At 34.7% G+C, this 19327-nt stretch overlaps 4 protein-coding genes across 7 annotated transcripts; 1 reads left to right on the top strand and 3 right to left on the bottom strand.

Moving 5' to 3' along the window:
- Positions 1-46: 46 nt before the first annotated feature.
- LOC107227974 (all trans-polyprenyl-diphosphate synthase PDSS2) lies at positions 47-3951 on the top strand. Its single transcript, XM_015669306.2, has 6 exons — positions 47-759; positions 1500-1628; positions 1712-1913; positions 2010-2276; positions 2500-2655; positions 2746-3951. The coding sequence occupies exons 1-6, from the start codon at positions 446-448 to the stop codon at positions 2899-2901; spliced, it is 1224 nt and encodes a 407-aa protein (XP_015524792.1). The 5' UTR covers positions 47-445; the 3' UTR covers positions 2902-3951.
- On the bottom strand, positions 2908-5047 carry LOC124296647. The gene is made up of 2 exons (XM_046746807.1): positions 4938-5047; positions 2908-4759 (listed from the first exon to the last, which is right to left on the bottom strand). Exon 2 carries the CDS (start codon positions 4745-4747, stop codon positions 3653-3655), a length of 1095 nt encoding a protein of 364 aa, XP_046602763.1. The 5' UTR covers positions 4748-4759; positions 4938-5047; the 3' UTR covers positions 2908-3652.
- A 917-nt stretch (positions 5048-5964) lies between these two features.
- Positions 5965-11452, bottom strand: LOC124296648 (lebercilin-like). 2 transcript variants are annotated; one of them, XM_046746808.1, is made up of 9 exons: positions 11202-11452; positions 10768-10877; positions 9977-10134; positions 9661-9879; positions 9465-9584; positions 9033-9271; positions 8729-8804; positions 8139-8638; positions 5965-8046 (listed from the first exon to the last, which is right to left on the bottom strand). In XM_046746808.1, exons 1-9 carry the CDS (start codon positions 11261-11263, stop codon positions 6510-6512), a joined length of 3021 nt encoding a protein of 1006 aa, XP_046602764.1. In that variant the 5' UTR covers positions 11264-11452; the 3' UTR covers positions 5965-6509. The 2 variants fall into 2 exon arrangements, with proteins under 2 accessions (XP_046602764.1, XP_046602765.1); XM_046746809.1 differs by lacking the exon at positions 10768-10877.
- Positions 11453-11677: 225 nt separating this feature from the next.
- On the bottom strand, positions 11678-19197 carry LOC107227971 (iron-sulfur clusters transporter ABCB7, mitochondrial). Of its 3 annotated transcripts, none has more exons than XM_015669301.2 (12): positions 19115-19197; positions 18702-18935; positions 15675-15926; positions 15289-15496; positions 15025-15191; positions 14647-14925; positions 14281-14455; positions 13982-14139; positions 13714-13877; positions 13433-13562; positions 12987-13262; positions 11678-12855 (listed from the first exon to the last, which is right to left on the bottom strand). In XM_015669301.2, exons 2-12 carry the CDS (start codon positions 18873-18875, stop codon positions 12625-12627), a joined length of 2214 nt encoding a protein of 737 aa, XP_015524787.2. In that variant the 5' UTR covers positions 18876-18935; positions 19115-19197; the 3' UTR covers positions 11678-12624. The 3 variants fall into 3 exon arrangements, with proteins under 3 accessions (XP_015524787.2, XP_015524788.2, XP_046602766.1); XM_015669302.2 differs by having other exon boundaries at positions 19005-19153; XM_046746810.1 differs by lacking the exon at positions 19115-19197 and adding an exon at positions 19081-19098.
- Between the last annotated feature and the right edge of the window lie 130 nt (positions 19198-19327).

A 19327-nucleotide genomic window follows, 5' to 3' on the forward strand; every position in this document is an offset into this window, starting at 1 on the left:
GAGGGGGTCAGAATCGACTTTCCCCAACGATATATACATACGTACAGTGGGTGTGTATAAATAACAAACAACTCCCGCCTCGTTGGCAATATGCACAAAATAACTTCGTGGCAATACATCACATGTCCGTGTAGGCATTCGAAGGGACTTTCTCCGCGAACGGAGTATGTATGGTGATATTTCCGGACATTCCTTCCATAATTAGTTGGTCGTGTAAGGGGTACGAACAGGAAGAAACGACTGATGAATACGTGAACTTGTGTCGGATACCGATGGAATTCAGGTTAGAATTCAACAATTGGAAATCAGGACAGAAGAGAAAGTCTTTTTTGATGAGGCATTAGTATAGAACTAACTAGTAGTCAATAAACCTACGGTCGACCGACACTGGAGTGAAATTTTCTTGCTACCCTTGGTGTTCACAAGGATATTTATTTTCACTAAAATGTCTGTAAATAATGTCACCGCAAATTTGTTGAGAAGAAGTAACGCAGTATCGTCGATATTATATAATCAATACAAGGTGATCGGTACCCAAGGAAGACAGTTTCATGAAACTGAGGGAAATAGATTTGCTGTCAAAACTGCGACTAATCCAAAACCTGACTGGAATAGAGCTGTATCTGAGGCTGAAAAGATAGTCGGATATCCGACATCATTTTTGAGCTTGAGATGGCTTCTGAGCGACGAGATTGCCAATGTTGCTCTTCATTTAAGAAAGTTAGTCGGATCTAATCATCCCCTTCTGAAAACAGCCAAGTAAGTACGGAGCACTTACATAAGTCTGAACAAAGTCATTACCATTTATTTCGTAAAGGTGATTACTTAAGCAGCACAATATGAAATTGCTACTAATTACAGAAACACTATTATGAATATATTTTCAATCGTAGGAATTTTATATAAAATTGGTTGGTAATAAGACAAAATCACTTGTCTCTTTTTCATTGTATTCCTGGACTCCAAATTCTGATAAATTAATATTTCAATATATTTAAATTAGTTATTCTCTTCTCATGATTTCTAATTTAAGAATAACTGCGATTAAAACTGCACTTTGTGCTATGCACTGTGCTATTTCTCAAGTTTTCAAGCTTAAGATCCAAAGAATAGGCCATTTTTGGTCTCTTCATCAAGAGGAAATATTTAATGGGTGATTCTATTCTTTTTCGAACGTAAATTGAATGTTCCATGGATATTCATTTCAAATTATTTAAACAATTTAAACAGTTGTTAAAAATGATCGGCTTATTTGTTGTCATAATTTATATCATCTTTTGAAAACGTTTCTATTTTTCAAAAATGTATTGCCTCAAATTGCATCTATCTTTTTCGCACTCGATACAGTTGCAACACGTATTATACCCTAAGTATTGTGCTATTCATCTGATTGTAGCATTTTTTATTAATTAATACCATAACTACGGGACAGTAAATAGTTATTGATGATATTTAAAATTTCACATTTAGCTAAATTAGTTTTCTATAAAATTTTGCAGGAGTCTCATATATAATGGCCGCAATAATATGCAGGCTTGGGGCCTCATTGTACTTTTAATTTCGAAAGCAGCTGGTCATTTAAGTGTTGATGATATGGAGGAGGACAAAGCTGCCGGAGTCTTACATAGGTAAGAAATCGGAGGTGTAAAGATATTCAATCTAGCAACATTTAATTTAGATTCATCATATAGTCTGTAATGTTACGTTACAGTCAGAGAGCATTAGCTGAGGTTACGGAAATGATACGGACGAGTCATCTTGTTCATAAGGGTTTGGTAAATATTCAACCTGGAGTTTATCCAGAGGCATCTGAAATGAATGATATGACTTTCGGTAACAAAATAGCCCTCTTGAGTGGTGATTATCTTCTGGGTAACAGCTGCGCAGAGTTAGCTGCACTCAGAAATCAAGATGTAAGTGTACGGTGTGTACTTCAGTGTTAATCGCTAGTTCGAAATTTGTCGACACCTTGCCAATTTAGTTTTTAATAATATTCTTTGATATTATAGCTTGTTGAACTGATGTCAAGTGCAGTTCGCGATTTAGCAGAAGCTGAATTTGTTGGGCGAAGAGATAATCAGAATAATCCGTTACCATCTATACCACCTGCAGACCGTACTGGATATGCAGTTACCGAATGGACACTAAGGAATGTTCTGAGTGCTGGTGCTTTGCTCGGAAAGTCTTGTCAGGGAACTTTGAAGCTGGCTGGTCATAGCGATGAAATACAGGAGCAAGGCTATAATTTTGGAAAACATTTAGCACTTGCCTGGCAGGTAATGTTGCTGAATTCATTAGAACAAGCAAAGGTCTCTAAAATATATTTGAGTCATTTATTGTTGCATACCAAAGCGTTGTCTGTAATCAAATCAAGTAGTTTCTACTTGCGCTTTCTAGTCGATAAATTTTTCAGCTTCTTCACCTCCAAAGTATTCTTTGCTGTAAAGTTTCATGTTACCCGGCAAAAACAACCATATGTTTCTTCACAAAATATTTCAGGCTTGCTTAGACTTGGGTCCATTCACTGGTAAAGATCAAACTGTACCATTCAGTTTGTGCTCTGCACCAGTCATGTTTCATATCGAACATGATCCCACTATTTTAACTGAAATTGATAAAGGACTGGAATCTGTTCAGAACGTGGACTACACCAAGGTATAGAATGGAATATGTTCTACTCAGTGAATTTCCTCTTTTATTTTTTTATAATAGTTTGATGTTCAATCATGTTGAAATGGATTACAGGTACATGATATTATTGTGTCAGGACCTGGTGTTGAACTGACAAAACAGTTACAAAAAGAGCACTCGCAGCGTGCTATGGAAGTATTAGCTGTATTTGAAGAAAGTGACGCAAGAACAGCATTGTCAAATATCATTGTTGCAATGGGAGATTTTTGACGAGAATTATATCAAACGAGCAGTGAGTCTTGAGATGTAGTTAGCCCAGAAATCAGTTCTTCCGATCCGTCCATTGTTAAGTTTGAATAATATTAGATATGAAATACATACACTACAGAGTGTTAAAATTTAGGATTTAGTATATAATACTAAAAATTCTTCGTGAGTATTACTATTGGTATCATTAAATGTAATTGAATGGTGCAATTACATCGCGTTTCTATTAACACATTTATATTATTATTGTTATTATTAATATATGGTAGTGGAACAAACGCATGCATTGTACTGAAGTATTATAAAGATCAAAATCGCGATATTTTATAGAACAAATGAACCAATCAACTTGTTCACTCCAATGAAGAAATTTATATTTTTATTACTTTTTCTTGAGATTTATATACTTATCTGTAACTCTATATTTTTCCAAGAGGTATTTCTGGTTTAATTAAGAATCTTCCTCCAAGCACAATTGTACATTAATGTATTTATTAACCACGAAAATACCTTCTTTGGTAAAGAAATGTATACATTCAATTATTCTATACAAAAAAACGATTTCACACATACATTATTCATACATAAATATCCTCATCCTTCAACAAAACATTCAGAAACATACTAATGCCAAATACATGTCTGTTAAATCCCGAATTAAACATGCGGCCAAGTGGTGGGATTTAACTTTTCTGAGGTAGGTCTGGTCCTATCATATAATTTATATTCCGGTTTTACTGTGGTGTCATCTCGGTTAATGGTTTTTCAACAAACCTTTCCTTATCCAGGACGTCCTAACATCGTCTTTGCCTCTATAGGCAGAACGATATGTACAATTGTTCCATGTATCAGCTCTACCAAATTCAAAGATTTTGTTTCTCGTGTCATGCCATGTGTCGGGTACAGCTAAGTACTCACCGAAATCATAACATGAATAAGAGCGCTTGTCAATAATTTGCTCTTTTTTGGTTCTCAATGCCATTATCAGAGCACGTTCATTAGTGACTTCCTGAACTGGTCCGCATTGACAGACTTCTCGTTCTAGGTAAGCCGTCGTACGGGAAAAATTTTCAGGATTTGTTACGTCACGCTCCTGCCACCTTACTGGAGCAACAGATCCGTTAACGGATTCAGAAATTTGGTTCGATAGGTTTATCACCTTCTCTGAAGCTCTTACAAAATAAGCAATACGCTCGAAAAGTCCCTCATTCATTTGGAACTGAAGAATACTAGCTTCGAAGTTGTCTTCATCTAATCCTAACCCTTCGAGACTTTCTCTCTGTTCTGCAGTGAGAGTGGTAGACCTGCACCATCCGAGCAAGTTTTTAGTCGGCAATCCTGCATTTTCTTCTATAGGTCGAAGATTTTCGGGAAGATTCCAATTACGGCTTCGGGTTGGATCCCTCGTGTACATTAGATCTTCCAAGATTGCTTGAGATAATACTCGTGGTGCCAGTGAAGTTTCATATTTATAATGAGTTTTATCTGTCACTCGTCCAAAATGTCCATGATTGTTTGGCCAGACAGGGAAATGCACTTGGTATTTAGTAGTTGCGTAGTCAATGTTCCCTATTGAACACAGATATTCGTCAAGTGCCATTGGTATAGAGTAGTTGTCACTCTTTACGTATCGTAGAAATTGATCTTCTTTAAATGTCGTGTCGCCTCGATGTGATTTAATAGCTATCTGACGAGCATATAGGTGTTGCATAGCATACCAAGAGAACATTGTCTTTGATATGAACTTTGCGAACCCCTTATATGCCGTACGTAGTATATCATACTGGCATTCGACTAGTGGAATATAACCTTCGGTGGACACTGCGAACATGTGGCACATGCTGTTCATAGAGCGTGATAGCTAAGAAAGGAGAGAAAAATAGATGTTAGTTCTGACGTTTGTTTGTATTAACCATACATAACCTCTTATTTCTTCTCAAAAGGATGGGTGTTGAGTATACTGTATACTTCTTATTTTAGAGTTATTTTTCGGATAAGTAGTCTGTTATATACTATAATGCGAATTTTGTTGTACTCACTTGTCACCGAGGAGGTCAAAGCAGAGATGAGTAGGGAGATCTCCAACGCTCGGCTTTTCGTGATACCAGAGATGAGTAGGGAGATCTCCAACCACGGGTTCGATCGCAGTTCACTCTTTTTTTTTTTTTTTTTTTTTTTAATTCAATCCCGGCTTTTGTTTTTGTATTTTCGGAGAGAAAAAACAAATGATAGAAAGAAAATTTCCAGAGCCGGTCGATTTTTTCCTTCTTTCCTTTTCCTTTTTTTCTACTGAACCCACCCTTTTTGTAGTGGGGGTAACCCAGAAGAGAACAAATAATTGAAACAATAAAATTCCGAGAGTGAATCGATTTGTTCCCCGCTTTTGGCGTCTCTTTTTTAATAAGGAAAAGTTTTGACAGTAATGGAAAATAGAGATTACTAAAAACAAATGTATTGTTTTTTAATAACACCGGCCCTCAAAAAAAAAAAAAAAGCGGCCTGTACTTACCCCTTTCCGGGGTGTACCTCTGCCCCTGCCTCTTGATCCTCTTCTTGATTCAACATTTGCAGTTTCTGAGGCAGATGTATTATTGGTTTGTGTTGTTGGTTCCATTTTTATTGTTTTGGTTTAAAGCAAATAAAATCCGAGCTCCGCTCAATACCACAAATTATCTTATGAAAAAAAATTTGGGGGGGGATTACCGAGTGCAGGAAGATAATAAAACATATCGTAACTGATCAATATCATCTATTGTTTTGTAAGTCCCAATTATTGTCCTTTTCCTTATTGCTGCCTGATCACACACATATACCTGTGGGCTGAAGAAGACGTTGAAAATTCTTAATTGAACTAACGATATCGACGAGATTAGACGTACAACAAATTCTATGATTAGATCTCCGTTGACCGATTGCATTGAACGAAAGCTTAAATAAAAGCTCTTCAAACCCAAGTTCTAAATAAAATTCTGGAGTGTCGCAGTTGATAGTGAAAAGGGAGGAATAAGCATCGCTTCGGGGTAAAAAGACTGCGTAGGCTCGCACGTGAATTTTTGTATTTTTATTTTTCAAACGTATTTGGCGCGAGTCTACTGAGTCTCTTGATACTGGGTACATATATTTATATACATTATACGTATAATGTATTTTATGGACAACAATAAGATAAATTCGTATCAGAAATCGCTTTAATTCTTCTTCACAAGTTGAATTATAGCAATAATATATGATATTTGACATTACACTTTGTACACTGATAGAAAACATACATTTTTGTACAAATATAATTTTTTTAACGTATAGTTTAGCTAAAAAATTAATAAATATTCAAGTATTCTATTGGTTTGAATATTAATATAATATTCATAAAACCCTACAAGAGTTGACAATACGGATTGTCTTCGGATTATATGACTCGTATATTTTGAATCTTCAAAGGTATGCCGTCCCAATTGAATAACTGCTCCTCTTGTAATGACTGCTTTCAATCTTTTGTCAGTCAGCATATGTTTATCTCCAAATACTCATGTATTATATTGCTCCTACAACCCTTGGTGCAACTAGCAATTCAGTTCCTACGTGTGCAAACCACTGCACAGTTATAATTTCGTTTAGTGCATCTTTGTACATCCATTTCGAGATTTTGTGTCACCTTTGGCATCTCCGAATAATTCTTTTATAAGATCATCTTTTTTCTTGGTATGAGTTGGTACGCCACGATACAGGTTTTCGGTTATTTGCGATCTGCTGCTTCCGATACCACGTTGGGACTTTTGCAAATCCAGAAACTCGACATTTTCATTGTTATCGATAGCTTTCATCGCAGCTAGTAACTTTTCTTTGTTGTAACTTATCATTTTTGCCTCTGCAGACATTTCTTCCTTGTATGCAGGAGTCTTCTTCTGAACAGTTTTATCCAAGGTTTTACTCTTTTTAGCGAGATCTATTTCTTGCTCTGTATGGTTAGACATCTTTTTCAAATTATCCATTTTCATTATACCGTTTGGCTTTGACTTCAATTTTAGACTTTCATTTATTTGTTTCTTGGTTTCTAGTACCATACTTTGAAGTGCAGCTTGTGTGGCATCTATATCACCCAAATCGTTCTCAATGCTTGATGTAAACTTGCTCCCAACACCTGGGTATGATGCAAGCAGATCCTTTTCCATTAAAGTTTTATTTTTTTCAAGAGTTTTTTCATCTAACTTACATTCACTTGCTTGTGATTCCTCAGTTTCAAGTCTACTGGATGACCTGCGATCTTTATTTGCTGCAGTTCCAAGCGCCTCTATTCCTAGGTTCATACTTCCCAGAGAAATCGAGTTTCTTCGTGGTTGTGTGAACTTCTTACCTTCTTTGTTATCAATTTCATGTAATTTCTGTTCAATGTTTTCTTTCAAATTATCTCTGCTGCTCAGAGGTAAAGAAAGCTTTTTATTATTTAACAATTTTTTTACCTCATCGTCGTCAACTCTTTGTACAACTTTTTGTTCTAATATCACACCATCTTCCAATTCACTCTCCAAAGCCAGAATTTGCTTTTCGGATGTTTCACGCTCCCTCATAATCTTTTCCTGTAATTCACTCCAAGACTTGGTTATATCCATTAAATGTTGCTTCCCACCTTCATATGTATTGTCCGGTGATTTTGAATGTACACCTTCATTGGTATTAGTCGAAAGAATTGGGCTTCTGGAAATCCTATGTTTTACATCCAAACTTTTGGGTACCTTCGACTTGGTTTGTTTTGCCTGTTTCTCTGCTTCCGAACCTGAATCAGATTGATTATTAACATCAAATTTAAAAAACTCTTCGTTCAGATGATGAAGATTTTCACTTTCGGAATCCTCCGGTGCGTTCTTAAGAACAAAACCATATTTGTCTTGTTCTTTATTTGATTCAGATCCACTGTCAGTTTCAGAATCACTTTCCGATATTCCAGCAGCTGCCCTGAGCTGCCGCATTTCAGCTTTGCACTCAGCTTTACTGAAACTTTTCTTTGACAATTCTTGCATAATGGATTCTCGTTTAAACTTGAGCTTCTCATTAACGAACCTCTCCAATTCTTCTTTGGTAAATGCTTTTCTACTTTCTTTTTCTTGACTCAATGTTTTACCATCGATATTGGTTGAAATTTTTTTTACCAGTCTGGAAAAGTTATCGATACTTGAAGATAATCAGGATATGTAAATTAAAAAATTGAAACCGTTATGAGGCAATATATCTGTAATAACACATACCTTGCATGTAATTCTTTGGAAGCTATTGTCGGGTCGACTTCATTTTGTTGGTTTTGCTCTGTATGGTGAATAGTTTCATCTTCGGATTCACTTTCGTTAGTCGAATAGCCAAATTCTTTTCTAAGTTCTCTCGGTAATTTGTAGGCACCGCCTTTGTTTCGCTTTGCCAGATCCTGTTCGAGATTCAATAATTCTGATCCATACCCACTGACATCTTGCTGATTTGAGCTAGCGTATAAATTCTGGAAACGTTCAGGATCAAGGGAATTTTCGGTATGTTCACTTTCTTCAAATTCCGTTTCATTCAATCTTTCTCTTAATTTATCTCGAGCGCTCAATTTCTGTGTTAAAGGAGATCTTTGCAGTCTGAATTTACGGACTTGATCCAAGCTGGCCATTGTCTCTGTTTTCGGAGCTACCGATGAAGCATCCACTGTCAAGTTTGGGACAGTTTCACTTATTTTTGCATTCACATCTGTTTCACACTCTTCTAGTGTTGACTGCAAATGTGTAAACATTTTCGTAAATTTTTTGTTCAGTTTCAAAATATCTATCATTACTTTAATGAAGTTGAAGATGTTGGTTCTTACCAAAGTTTTATCTGTCATTTCATGATCTTGAATATTTCTATTTCTGATAACAGTTTTTCTAAGTTCTGTGGCATTGCTGTAATAAATAGTCAATACCATTATTACAAATACTTGTATCACAGAAAAAGTATCGTGAAATTTCAAAGTAACATATGATTAAGAACTTTCTACAGATTTTATCATTCGCTTCAAAATTGTTGAACACTATTCTTTCATGCAAAGAATAACATGTATTTGAAGGATTAATGTATATATATTCCTTGTTCTTTTCTATTTCTAGTCTGCTAGTTTCATTATATCTCACCTTCCGTCACCTGCTAAATTCGTAAGCGATTGACTAGTCATATTTTTACGTTTGTTGAAGACCGGCAACTGGCCACTATAGTACAACTTCTTTTCTCTGTTATCTAATAAATCTTCTAAGCATTTCAGTTTCTCCATAGTTTTATTCAAATGCCTCTGTGCTATTTTATTTTTAGCTATTTCAGCATTCAACTGATGTTTCAAACTTTTACTCTCAAGTGCCAATTTTCTGTGCAACATCTGTTGGGGGAAAAATAATCAGTTGGTTGATAATTAACTGAATGAAATCTGACACGACCAAGATTTTAAGCATCTAAATATCATGACAAGAATTTTTTCGATTATGACTTTATTTTCAATCGTTACAAGTTCGCGTTCTAAATATACTAATCATGAGCATAAAAACTGGTTAAAATTTGAAGATATTAAATACCTGAATGGTTTCATTCTGTCGTTTGATTCTATGATTCAAATCTGAGACTTGGCCTTGCAGTTTTTCTCTTTCACCGAGACTGCGATCCTTGCTCAATTGCAAAAGATGTTTATTTTGCGCCTATATAAATGTTGAGGATGATCAGGGATTGATAATATGTCGATAAAAATGGTTGCTGTCCCATTCAAACAAATACCTGTAGATTATGTAGCTCGTTTTCTTTCTCCTTTAACAAATCACAAGTGTCTTTATGTTGAGCTTTAAGTTTCTTATACTTTGTTTGAAGAACCCTAAGCTCTTCATGGTGTGAATTAATGATACGTGGTAACTCAGCGTTGGTTCCTTCGTAACGTCGTAGTGCCGAGTCTTGTCGTTTCTGCAGTGCTTTCAAGAGCCTGTTTTCATTGGCCAATTCCTATAAAATGAATGTTATTCAATTAAGTTCAAACTGAGATCGTGCTTTTTGCACATACTACATGCAATCATTGGTAAAGAAGAACCGTTTGACATACGTTCAAGTGGTAATGTGCATCGGTTAATTGATTTTGCAGTTGTTTCACACGCAACATTTTTGCTGAGAGCACTCTTTGCCCCACAGGATTTCTCGCCAAAGATTTTGTAGGCTCAGTGAGGGTAAATACCCGTGCGCTGTTTTTGTAATACGGTCCGCCTGTTGATATATGTTTCATATTGTAGTGCACATTATCAAGCATGTTTACTGGAATTAGTGAACTACTGTTTTAAAGTGCAATTGAAAGACCTGTGAACATCTTCCATTTGTGATTTTGTATCTTTCAAAGTCTACAGCAATTGCATAGGTAATATGCTGTCGTTTATTACATTTTATGGAGAATTACTTACATTTTCATTTACGGCAATCGGAAAAATTCAATTCACAAATACAAACAATGGTAACGGTAATGAAAATAAAACAGTACTTGTAATAAAAAAAACTGGAAAGCTCCGACGAGGTAATTTGTCAAAATAATTGCCTTATATTTTAGATGAAAATGAATCACATTGAAGCAAAAGTAGTTGTTGCATTCAAATTGAAGTACCTTCTGTTATTGATTTTGATGGTATGCGAAAGCTCAATTGATGTGAAAACTGACAAGCATGACTATTGTCTTATTTTATTTTACGAGTCGATGAAAATTGATTTACTGTTGTGAGAAGTGCGCAAGTTATCTGAAAAACCTTGATTTAATAAAATTGTTCCTACAATTCTTCAACTTTGATCTTTACTTTTTTTTGTCATTCATTTACATGCCTAACAATACAATACTTTTTCACGCATACGAACCGAGTAAAGGATGTAACTGCTTTCGTTTGGCTAAAAGAATAGCAGCACTTTTGCATGCCGATTGACTTTTTATTGAAGCTGCTGTAATGCTTGGTTCGTCGCCAATTTTCCTAAAAAATTTCAATCCCCATGATATACCGTCAGCAGATAAACAAACTTTGATTACAATATATAATAATTATTTTTTATGTCCGCGGTCTAATGTGAATTAGATCACATTACACTATGAGCATCTATTGAATCACTAGATATGAGTAAGTAACATCACATGGTGGAAGCCAAATAACGTTTAGCAGTTAAGCGCGGAGAAATAAATAACAAAAAGGAAAATAGGTGGAATCAGAAAGTATAAATGTAGTAAACAATAATTAAAATATACTGTCAGAAATTAATAATTATAAATTAAAAATTGCACCTAATGGATACGTGTTTACCTAGTGAGCTGCTTACACTCATCTGAGCATACTACAGGTAGTGCCGGCACTTCGGTTTGCATTTTGCGACAAGCACTACTAGAATTGGTTATTACATTTCTACATTGCAAGTATATTTCCGGACATTATATTTTTTGGATTACATGCAATTGACAGAAACACATTGCTGGTTGATTGGCATCCATGATTGTTTTTAAATAGTTACCATAGCAACACGCCATATGCATTATATATTGACCAATGATTGATTTTCACAAGGTATTTTTCTGTGTAAAACGTTCGTAGTTTTTGAAAATTAAACTGAAAAATTATTACCTGATAATACAATGGAACACCAGATCTACTGAATAATATAAGATTGTTTGAATAGTCGTTCAGAGAATTATCCTACAAAAGAATAAAAATTAGTTTACTTGGTTACATAATTGCAAAGTGATTTTTTATTTGATCTTTTGGTAAAATATTTTGAACAAGAATGATGTAACAAGTTTTTTTATTTGGTATTACTTCGAATTCTATGGTACATAACAACCCAGAATGAAATCTTATTAGCTATAAAATGTATACTGTAGCACAACAGTAACATAACAATGATAAAACTTAGAGAAATAATTACCTACATAATTAAGAAGTTTAGTGGAGAACTGCATGTAAAAGATAAACTGAAAGTTTTGGATTATATATCGCGGATTCTTATTATCAATCATATTAAAGAAAAGTAGTGTGAGGTGTTTAAATATTGCAGTGATTGACGGTATGTTCGAGGAATTCGTCAATATTGATAGCCATCTATTTTATAAAAAATATACTTCTAGATTGTTAAATAATCTACGTTTAAATTATCAAATTGCCAAAAACATCCCAAAACATTTGGTAGTATGATACAGTCTAACTCTTTTCAAAGTAATTTATACTTTGAATTTCTGTACAACTCTATTTACATTTTTATCAACTATACATGTATATTCATTAGAGGACAACAACGTGTGGAGAAAATATTTACAATACTCTTATAGGAACACTCTTATAGGATAACTGTGTATTATCTCAGTCCTAGTGCCAGAGTGAGGTCAGTCGTAACACTGATAAGACCTTATTCCACATCGATCTGAGTACAGAGTTTGTAAGAAATCTACAGTATTGAATCAGTGTTAATAAACATTGGAAAAGGCGTATCTTTGCAACATCAGTGGGCTTATTTGTAAAGTTTGCAACTATGTGCAGTTCTATAAGAATCAAATAGTCAATAATCTGTGTAATGACGAGCATCAACAATTGTCATTGGTAAGCAAAAACGGAAAATGCAGCTTTTATAGCTGCAAAGCTTGCAAATGAGCCGACTAGGCAAAAACTGTAATATTGCCAGAATAATTTTCAAAATGTAGATAACTACTGTGATACTCAATTCATGCACTCAGTGAGCTTAATTGTTAGCATCAACTTTTTTTTTAGTCATGCCCATGTGCTGAGCTTCCCAAAGCCTATTGTACAAGGAATTTGGTTTGGCAATTAATTCGCTATGTGTTCCTTGCTCGACTAATTTTCCACCATCCAGGACTAAAATCTCATCGGCATCCATAACAGTTGACAAACGATGCGCGATCACTATTGATGTACGTCCTACCGTTGCACGCCTTAAAGCCTCCAAAATATTCTATGGAAAAAATGAGGAAATATAAGAAACATCTAAAAATTAAGTACTATTACAATTTTTTTTTTCAAAGAATATATCGAAGAAACGTACTTGTTATATATGAAACTAATGATATGAATTTAAATGCTTACATGTTCCGTTATTGAGTCTAGAGAAGACGTAGCTTCGTCGAATACCAAGATGGGGCTGTTTTTCAATATTGCCCTAGCTATCGCGACTCTTTGTTTCTCACCTCCACTTAATTTTAATCCACGTTCTCCGACTTGAGTCTGATAGCCTTTAGGCCATTTCAAAATAGATGCATGCAAATTGGCCATTTCTGTTGCCTTATATACATCTTCTTCAGTGCTACTGAGATTTCCATAATGTAAATTGTAAAATATCGTATCATGAAAGAGCACAGAATCCTAAAAAAATAAAAATGACTGAGTAGGTCTGATACGTCTGCTAACGTTTGTAAATTTTTTGAGTTAAGTTGGGATCAATCCCATTTACATGGTAAACTTTACGGTTTCAGAGATTATTAAACATGAATTATAAATAGTTTGGTAATCTTTTAGTATTTTTTATATTTTACCTGTGGTACAATAGCTATTGATTTTCTAAGATCATCCATATTGACATCGCGAATATTTTGGCCATTTATGTATATGTCACCTTCCTGTGGTTCAAAGAACCGATAGAGTAATCTAACAATAGATGACTTTCTAAACACACAAAAGGCGGTAGTCATTGCGGTGAAACATGTCATAAGATCAAGAGAATTATGATGATGAATGAAAACTTTAAAATGGAATCATTAAAATATTGCTGATCATATTGAAATAAACATTTTCTACAAACACATGGCAATCTTACCCTGAACCTGAGCCACCAACTATAGCAACTTTTTTACCACTTGGAATAGTGAAATTCAGATCTTGAAAGATTGGTTTTCCTTCAATATATTGGAAGTTCACATTTTTGAAAGTGATTTCTGAAGTACTCGGCGTAACAAGAAAAGGTATGGTCTTTTCCTTATTCTGTTAAAATTAAATTCCAACAGTAAGTCTACACCTGTAGCTTTTTTGACTGTAATTCAGAATGCGTATCATAAATCATGAGTTATTTAGCAATATTTTTATACCTTGATTGAACTGTCCATCATCATTAATGTGAACATGGTTTGCATATCTATAAGCGCCTGCCTGACTTCTCGATATACAGAGCCAAGAAATCCTAGTGGAACTGATAATTGAAATAGTAATGCGTTGACCATCACTAAATCACCAACGGTCATTGTTCCTATGTAAATATATAGAACGGAGTGAATATAGACTGTACCAAGTTAAATCAGTTGCAAACTATTCATCATGAACTGTAGGAAGAGTATCTTTCTTCAACAGTTGCGTTATTTTTATCTCTAATAGTATTGAAAATGCTTACCATTGACTATGTTTTTAGCGGTCAAGACCATTATCAAGCTCAAGGCACCACTAAATATGGCATGCTGTCCAAAATTTAACATTGCTAAACTGGTACTAGTTTTTAAAGAGGCTGCTTCATATTTTTTCAATGATTGATTGTATCTGTCAGCTTCGTACTGTTCGTTATTGAAATACTGAAAAATTCACAATTTCACAATACGGAACAAGTTCTACCAGAAATGAATAACTGCGATTTCTAGACACAAAACGAAAGTTTCAACTTCGGATGATGAATTCTGTACAATGTGTCAGACCATGCAACCGAGTATTAAAAGTGCAATTATTTCCGAGTAACATTATAAGGACATGATTTCCATCAACTCACTTTCACTGTTTCATAATTGATGAGGGAATCAATTGCTTTATTGCCAGCTTCGTTTTCAGCTTGATTCATGTACACCCGAAACTTTGTCCTCCATTGTGTCACGCTCAGGGTGTAAGTTGTATAAATTCCTACGCACCCCAGAGCAACGGCAGCAAACTCGGGGCCGCATTTAACGCCCAGAATGGTACTCACTAGTGCAAGTTCAAATATCGTTGGGACAACGTTGAACACCATGGCAGTCAGCACGAAATTTATACCTCGACTGCCTCGGTCTATTGTCTATATTTCACACATTAGTAACATTTGAACAAAAGTTAATTTCGATCTTATAAATCCGGCCATAGCTTACGAGTCTGAGGACTAAAATTAGCACGTTACCTTGGAAAGGGCGCCCGTTTGTCTGCCCAAGTGAAATGCCAAATCCATGTTATGCAAATGGAGAAATACGTTCTTAGCTATTTTACGTATCGAATGCTGCGCCACCTTGGCAAATACTGCATTTCGCAGTTCATTTATTCCAGCTGCACCAGCACGCGCTATTCCATCTGTATAAAAATATTTCGTCAAACGGACAAAGGAGACATCTTAAAAGCTGGATTAAATTTGGTTTTCTTAATCATATTCTATTTGAGTGATCTTTACAGCCAATGAGTAGGGACGTTCCTACGGTAGCCACCGTTTCGGGAGCTGTAGCCATGCTTAGTACAGGTTCGCCACCAACCGCTACCATTTGAGTATTCAATGTGTCAATAGCATATTTGAATATAAATGGTACGGTGACGTTCAAAACTTTTGCACCAACTAGAAGACCTAGTGCTAATTGAACTCTTCGCCTTATCGCTGGATCATCCTAAATACAAAAATAATTGCTACAGAGTATACAAACTAATAGTAAGTTACCAGTAATTACCAATTTGCTGTTGTGTAAATATCGCTTTCAGCAGTAATTAATTGACAATTATCATAGTAGATTGATGGATATCTGAGATTTTGGATTGTTTCATTGGTGTAGTTGAAGTTTCATATACCTTTGGCCAAATATAACTGAGCATTCCCTTAATCATGTCTTGGCTTGTGACTGGAGGCCGATCCCCAAAGTTGATAGCGTCTCTACTCATACTCGACACTCCAGGGTGGAAACAGTTTCGCTTTTGTTGACCTGGTTTACCACCAGTTACACCGGTTACTACCGATGAAATTTTAACCGGTGTGACCACAGGTTTTGATTGTGGTACATTTTTCTTCTTTTGCGCTCGGTCGATGACATTGCCACTACAGTACTGAAATTAACAAAAAAGAATGAATACTTACATCAATTCGTATTCCACTTTTTAGTTTTCTATAATTTTTTCCCTTTTTTCTCTGTACAGAATACAAATGTTGCAGATAAAATTCAACTGAAGGTGTATGGATTGATACGATTTTGATAGTAATTTGAAGTCAGCTTTAATGTAAAAAACTCTGATATTATTTGACCCTAAAATCAGGCTGACCTCGTAGTGCACCTCGAGATTTTTGTCAACCTTTGCACAAATTTGGTTGAAATTGCATCATTGGCTCAAAATTGGACAAGCTCTTTTTAGTTGTAACTCATTTTATTCTTCAAATACTTATTTTATTCTACATCATATATACAGGCAAAAAAATAATAATACATGTGTAAAAGTATAGCTGTGTATGAATATTTTATGTAACAACATAGAAACATTACTCAAACATCATTTTTCAGGCAATTTAATTTATAATCAACTTTTGTAATGAATATTCTAATACTCGGATCTGTGCTTCTACAAGTCCTAAAGCAATTTTGAAGCTAGCACTTGTTTCCTGGAATTTTTTCATTTCACTAAGGTGATTTAGAAGACCTTCTTTCTTCTGTATTAATATTTTTTTCCCAATCAAATAAATTTCTGCTAACTCATCGTCATGCAGATCTCCTCCAAATATTTTCATCAACCAATCTTTCCACCCAAATTTAGTGACAGCAATAAACAGTGCCATTTTTCCATTATAATTAAGTCCAGTTGAATTAAAGCCCATCTTTTTATCAAATCCATAAGTTATTAAAAAGTTGTTCTGAACTTCAGACAAATTGATACAGCTATCAATGTCTGATATGTTAAAAATTATTTCATCCAGTGGATTATCAAGTATGAAGAATCCGTATTCAACATATAGTTTTGTATTATCATGAGAACCATAATTTATAAACACTTGGGAATCATGATCAAAGGACTTCAGTGTTGTAATTTGATAACACTCTGCTTGGTTTTGATTCTTCGTGAGACCAGTATTAACAGAAGCATCAAAACTGTGATTAAATAAATCCAGAAAAGGTGCTAATGCCAAATTATTATTCCTAAATCTGCTATGCGCTTCTTCAAAATCTATGTAAACTGCTCTTGTATTTACAACGAAGTATGCCCACTGGTACTTGGGAAAAGTAAGGATATTTTCATAATTCACATAACAGTGCCGACACTTCTCCATGTTTCCAGATAATAAACCATTGTCATTGCATTGGGTACGAACATCTCTAATCGCAGCAATTAGAGCTAAGTAAGTGCTTTTAATTTCAGCTGCTTGTAGATTCAGCGTTTCTAGTACAAAGTTGGGCAATTGTTTTTTCTCTCTATTGGTGCAAAAATATGGATTGGTGAATGTTTTAGGGAGGGAATCTAAATACGGTTTCCACTCAGATTCACCCGCTAGATGCATTTCATAAACCAAAAATGCAGCTAACACACTTTGAGCATCAGATACTTTGGGATTGGATAATATATGCTGAATAGAACTCTGTGAAATAGTGTTTGTTGTAATCAATAAATGTTTAGGTATTTTTACTATTATCTCATTCTGTTTAACTTTTTCCAGTGCCTTTAAACCCCGCCCTGTTTCAGGGAAGTAATAACAAGTTAAACTACAGGTTGGGGACCAGTTCTTAGACCGCATCCAGACTAACAAACGATCGAGTACAATAGCATCTTGGAGTTCTGATTGAAACGAAGAATATTTCCTTTTTGCACGACGACTTCTCAATGTGCGACCCATTTATTCAGGTGGTTATTTATATCTGCAGAAGGAACAAAACAATTTGATGTATAAAAAAAAAAAACTGTCAACATTCCGTGGTTGAAGTTTGTAACGTTAACAGAACAAAATATGAAAAGAAATTCAGTTACTGCAATTGAAAACGAATTCTTACTCAAATGACAAATTTAAATCCTTTTGTTACAAATTTCATGTACGAATCAAAATTCGTACATAGATATACTAATATTTGTTACATTGCCGCCACAAACTTCAATCATGAAACTGCGAGATTGTTACGAAAAATCTTGAGATAATGATAAATACTAGATAACATTTATTGGATAAAGAATCATGATTTTTTTCTTATAAATGTAATTCAGTTGCATCATTTTTTAATCATTTTACCAGTAAATCAAAATATTGATGAAAATTATGTTTCAGCACATTGACTACGATTTCTGTATGCAAATTTTAACGCTCACATACTGCTGGTTATGTAATTATATGACCAAATTATCTTGCCAATGCTAATTGAAAATTTGTTAGCAATACATATTGCCTTAAGATGTACCAATCATGCCATGTGAGTACATGAAAAATCTTTCATAATTGTTGAAATGAAAATGCTCTTCTTAGCCAGTGAAAACCAATCTGTTACTTAAAAACTCGTGGGAAGGTTACTAACATATTTAACTTGAAATTATTTATTTAAATTATTTTTGAAATTATTTCTTATTCTTCGTTATTCCCTGTCAATTTTTTTTTTATAGATACGTAGTGAACAGATTTGCATATTGTCTAACAGAATATTCATTAATTAGTCTAGATTCCCTGTTTTTTATTTGATAAAACATTTACATGTTCAGAAACATTTCTTCTACCACTTTGTAATTAAAAGATTATTAATTTATACAAAAGCGAGGCAGGCAGTCAGGGTATAAATGGGGTGTAAATTAAAAATTAATTCATCGTAATGAAAATTTTATAGGCAGAAAAATCAACTAGAGTCCTATAAATATTACCCTTAGTCCAATTACTGTAATAGGTGACCCACGAAGATGATAACTCTGTGTCGAACCTCTGTACAAAACGACACGTTTCGCGGCACAGGACGAAAATGTGACAGTTTTTATCCAAAGTTCTCTGTCATTTAGCCCGGATCTTAGAAGACGATTCCATAAAGCAAAGCCCAACATCCTCGCCGCGCGAAGCCCAATCCTTTTCCCCCGTCTCAATTCTCGAGACTGAATGTGAAGCTAAAATGACAGTATTCCTAAAACATTGACTATAAAAATTAGTCAGATAGTCTAACTTCTAATCCGTACGGTATTGTAACTTGGGCTGCCCAAAATTAGTTGTCAATTCTTAATATCTAGAAACTCGTATAAGTTCGTTTGGTACATTTCTTCAGATGGTTGAAAAGAAAAACGTATACCAGCAGATGAAATTCCGAAACTGAGTAATTTCCGGCATTTCTATGATTATTGTATGAGAGCACGTTTCACGAAAATACAAGATGACCTTTCATATGGTCCGGGCACGCGATTGGTTCTTAGAGATAGCTGCGCACATGGGCTGCGCAGGAACACTCCTTTATTATCTTACATTATGCCTATGTTGATATAGGTAAAATATTTCATTCGAAGTC

The sequence above is a fragment of the Neodiprion lecontei genome, chromosome 1 (genome assembly GCF_021901455.1).
Source record: "Neodiprion lecontei isolate iyNeoLeco1 chromosome 1, iyNeoLeco1.1, whole genome shotgun sequence".
In the NCBI taxonomy this organism is placed as follows: Eukaryota; Metazoa; Arthropoda; class Insecta; order Hymenoptera; family Diprionidae; genus Neodiprion; species Neodiprion lecontei.

Bases quoted from the DNA above. Each gene is read 5' to 3' on its own strand.
- LOC107227974 (XM_015669306.2), top strand. From the start codon at position 446: ATGTCTGTAAATAATGTCACCGCAAATTTGTTGAGAAGAAGTAACGCA. The intron at 760-1,499 runs GTAAGTACGGAG...AAAATTTTGCAG, and splicing joins CCCCTTCTGAAAACAGCCAA to GAGTCTCATATATAATGGCC. The intron at 2,656-2,745 runs GTATAGAATGGA...AATGGATTACAG, and splicing joins AGAACGTGGACTACACCAAG to GTACATGATATTATTGTGTC.
- LOC124296647 (XM_046746807.1), bottom strand. From the start codon at position 4,747: ATGAACAGCATGTGCCACATGTTCGCAGTGTCCACCGAAGGTTATATT.
- LOC124296648 (XM_046746808.1), bottom strand. From the start codon at position 11,263: ATGCAAACCGAAGTGCCGGCACTACCTGTAGTATGCTCAGATGAGTGT. The intron at 10,135-10,767 runs GTTCGTATGCGT...ATATATCAACAG, and splicing joins GCAGTTACATCCTTTACTCG to GCGGACCGTATTACAAAAAC. The intron at 9,272-9,464 runs GTATTTAATATC...TTCCCCCAACAG, and splicing joins GACAGAATGAAACCATTCAG to ATGTTGCACAGAAAATTGGC.
- LOC107227971 (XM_015669301.2), bottom strand. From the start codon at position 18,875: ATGTTGGGCTTTGCTTTATGGAATCGTCTTCTAAGATCCGGGCTAAAT. The intron at 15,192-15,288 runs GTAAAGATCACT...ATTTTTATACAG, and splicing joins AACGTCCCTACTCATTGGCT to ATGGAATAGCGCGTGCTGGT. The intron at 14,456-14,646 runs GTGAGTTGATGG...TGAATTTTTCAG, and splicing joins TCAATTATGAAACAGTGAAA to TATTTCAATAACGAACAGTA.